Source organism: Mandrillus leucophaeus, unplaced genomic scaffold (assembly GCF_000951045.1).
Source record: "Mandrillus leucophaeus isolate KB7577 unplaced genomic scaffold, Mleu.le_1.0 Scaffold702, whole genome shotgun sequence".
In the NCBI taxonomy this organism is placed as follows: Eukaryota; Metazoa; Chordata; class Mammalia; order Primates; family Cercopithecidae; genus Mandrillus; species Mandrillus leucophaeus.
Window position 1 is genome coordinate 606,083 of NW_012107609.1, and position 3,267 is coordinate 609,349.

A 3,267-nucleotide genomic window follows, 5' to 3' on the forward strand; every position below is an offset into this window, starting at 1 on the left:
CCTGCCTCAGCCTTCCAAGTAGCTGGGATTACAGGTGCCCACCACCACGCCCGGCTCATTTTTGTACTTTTAGTAGAGATGGGGTTTCGCCATGGTGGCCAGGCTGGTCTCGAACTCCTGAGCTCCAGTGATTCGTCTGCTTCGGCCTCCCACAGTGCTGGGATTACAGGTGTGAGCCACCGCGCCCGGCCTGAGCAAGTCTGTAAAGCATAGAGTTTTCTCTGAGAAGCGTGCGGCTTCGTGACTCATGCAGTCGCCAGAGGCTCACGCATGCCCTTGTGCTCGGTTCTGTGTGTCACTGATTGGCACGAAAGGGGTCCTAAGGCGCTGGCGTTCTTGCTCCCCGCTTGTAAAGGGCCCGCTGCCCTCCGGGTTGAGGTCTGTCTGCACGGAGGCCTCTGGCTGCCGCGCCGGGCTGGTGCGGGGACTTGTAGTAACAGGGCCCCCCGACACAGTGCTGAGTTCCTGCCAGGCCAGGGCAGTGCCGCGTCCTCCTGAAATGCTGCAGTTCTGCAAGGTGGTTTTCCCAGCCGTGAGGCCGGAGGAGAGGGGAGATCCCCAGCTCCGACTCCTCGGAGCCAGCACGTGGGGTGAACACAGCAGCCGGTCCTGTGGGAAGTGGCCCCCGTGACGTGGCTCCAGCACTTGGAGACTCTCAGGGCCCCTCCAGTGGCTGCGTCCAAACTTGGCTGATCCTGAACAGCGCTTTCCCTGGGCTCTGGTCTCCGGCCAGATGGGGGCCCAGGAACAGAGAGCCTGAATTGCCCTGCAGAGGGGTCTCGTGGGGATGAGAAACAGCCGCATAAAGAGGCCGCTGTGCAGCCTTTGCTGAAATAGCCGTGCTTCCTGCCGTCTTCCCACGTGACCCCTGATGCGGGTGCTTCCCGGCGCCTTCCTGCCCAGGGGCCGCTGTGTCCACCCCACAGCCTCTGCCTCCAGCTGGCTCTGCCTCGCTGGGGCCCCTGCCTCTGCTCGCTGGCTGGCGCCCCTTGGGGGTAACATGTTCAGGCCTTTCCTGACCTAAGCAAAAGTCTCAAAGAGGAGCATATCTGCTGGCCCTGCACCCTGTCCCGTCTTGCCCCAGGCAGCTGGGCAGAAGGTGGAGGTGTCTGGAGAGCAGGGTGTGGGCGAGGGGTGCCTGAGGAGGAGCGGGGCTGTGGGAGAACATTGGGTGTTGTTTTGTGTATGAAGGGCTGGTGGAGCTCTAGGTGTGAGCCAGGGTAGGGGGTGAGGACACCAGTCAGGCTGACATAGGGGCCACTGGAATCTCGGCAAAGGAGGCAGGTGGTGGCTCTGGTCCCTGAGTGGTCCGGGGCTGCCGTGATGGGACAGAGACCACACGGCTCACAGCAAAGGGCGTCTATTCTCTCCCAGTTCTGGAGCCCGGGAGTCTGAGATGAAGGAGACCACAGGCCACGCTGCCTCCAGAGTCTCCTGGGAGGATCCCGCCTCCTCCAGCTCCTGTGGCCCCAAGGCGACCCTGGGCGCCAGTCACTCTGCCTCTGTCCATGCCTGCATGAAGCCGCCTCCTCCCAGTCTGAGAGCTCGTCCTGCCTTCATCCTGTAAGGTCATTTGTCAGTGGCTTCAGGGCCCAACTCTGACCCAGGATGCTCTCTCAAGATCATCACTTAATTACAGGGTTCTTCAATACATCCACAGAGACAGTTTTTTCAAATAAGCTCGCATTCTCAGGTTCCTGGGGCCGGGATGTGGGTATCCTCTTTTTGGGGGCCACCATTCAACCCACTGCAATTGTGCTCTGGGCCCTAAAATTCATATCTGATACACGTGTACAGTGTGTTCACCCCATCCTAGCGTCTCCCGAAGTCTCAGCCCTGCACAGACCAGCTGAGTCCCAAGTCTCATGTAAATCTCATCGCTCAGAGCTCCCAAATCTCATCCTCTAAGCATCCAAACCAGAAGCCAGTGAAATGTGGGATCTGGTCCATGCTGGACAGAACTGCTCTCTCTGTAGATCTGTGCAAGCAAGGAAGCGGTTATCCCAGAACGCGGCAGGGGACAGTCCGGGAGAGGCATGTTTGCTCCAAAAGGGAGAATCAGGCGGGAAGGTGCCACTGGTACCACACGAGGCTGAGGCCCAGCAGGGCAGGCTCTGGGGTTCCAGGGCTTGAGGTTGCCCGAAGATCAGAGGGTGGAAGGCCTGTGTCCACACACGTGTGGCTTTAGTGCGTGGCAGTCCCTCGGCCACGCTTGTGCAGCCCCCCCATGGAGTCGAGCCACTCAGACACCCCCAGGAGGAGACTACACACAGCAGTGACCCCCACCCCCCCCGGGAGGAGACTGCACACAGCAGTGACCCCCACACCCCGGGAGGAGACTGCACACAGCAGTGACCCCCGACCCCGGGAGGAGACTGCACACAGCAGTGACCCCTGACCCTGGGAGGAGACTGCACACAGCAGTGACCCCGGGAGGAGACTGCACACAGCAGTGACCCCCGACCCCGCCAGGAGGAGACTGCACACAGCAGTGATCCCCCCACACCCCGGGAGGAGACTGCACACAGCAGTGACCCCCGACCCCGGGAGGAGACTGCACACAGCAGTGACCCTCCCCACTGCCATTGCTCTTAGGGTTGCTTCATCCTGGACCTCACGGCCTCTCTTTAAAGAGTTGCTAATTTGACCCTTTTTCGGGTGTTTCTGAGGCACCAGGTGTATGAATCTGGCCCAGAGAATCCAAGTGAAATGGCGGGTGGGTCTAGGATGCTGTGGATCACCTCAGAGAACTGCCTGGCGTTGTGTGCCCAGAGCAGCCCTCCACATCACCTGCACATGCATCAGTCGCACCTGCTCCGTGTGTCTCTCCCCAGTGTGTGAGCACGCGTGCACACACACGCACACCCACACGCACACGCACACGCACACAGCGGCCTGGAGCACCGCAGCACACCACTGAGCTTTCGGGCCTTCCCTCCTGCTGGGTCCACGGAGCTGGTGGGGGTGCTCTGGCCACCGTGGGTGGTGGATGTGGGTCTGTGCGCCCCGCTCCTTCTTGGGGGCCGTAGCACTAACTTGTCCTGTCTCCCACAGAACATACGGTCCCTGATGAGTGCAGAGAAGGCCAAGGGTTTCTGCCAGCTGGTGGTCTCGTCCAGCCTGCGGGACGGCATGTCCCACCTGATCCAGTCGGCCGGCCTGGGCGGCCTGAAGCACAACACAGTGCTCATGGCCTGGCCTGCGTCCTGGAAGCAGGAGGACAACCCCTTCTCCTGGAAGAACTTTGTGGGTAGGTGTGGCTGGTGG

At 61.0% G+C, this 3,267-nt stretch overlaps 1 protein-coding gene across 1 annotated transcript in view; it reads left to right on the forward strand.

The window, feature by feature from the left end:
* SLC12A7 (solute carrier family 12 (potassium/chloride transporter), member 7) overlaps positions 1–3,267 on the forward strand; it is a 41,053-nt gene that overhangs the window by 23,009 nt on the left and 14,777 nt on the right. The window contains exon 17 of the mRNA XM_011964744.1: positions 3,055–3,263. Within this exon, the coding sequence (XP_011820134.1) occupies positions 3,055–3,263 (209 nt within the window). The remainder of the gene's footprint in view (positions 1–3,054; positions 3,264–3,267) is intronic.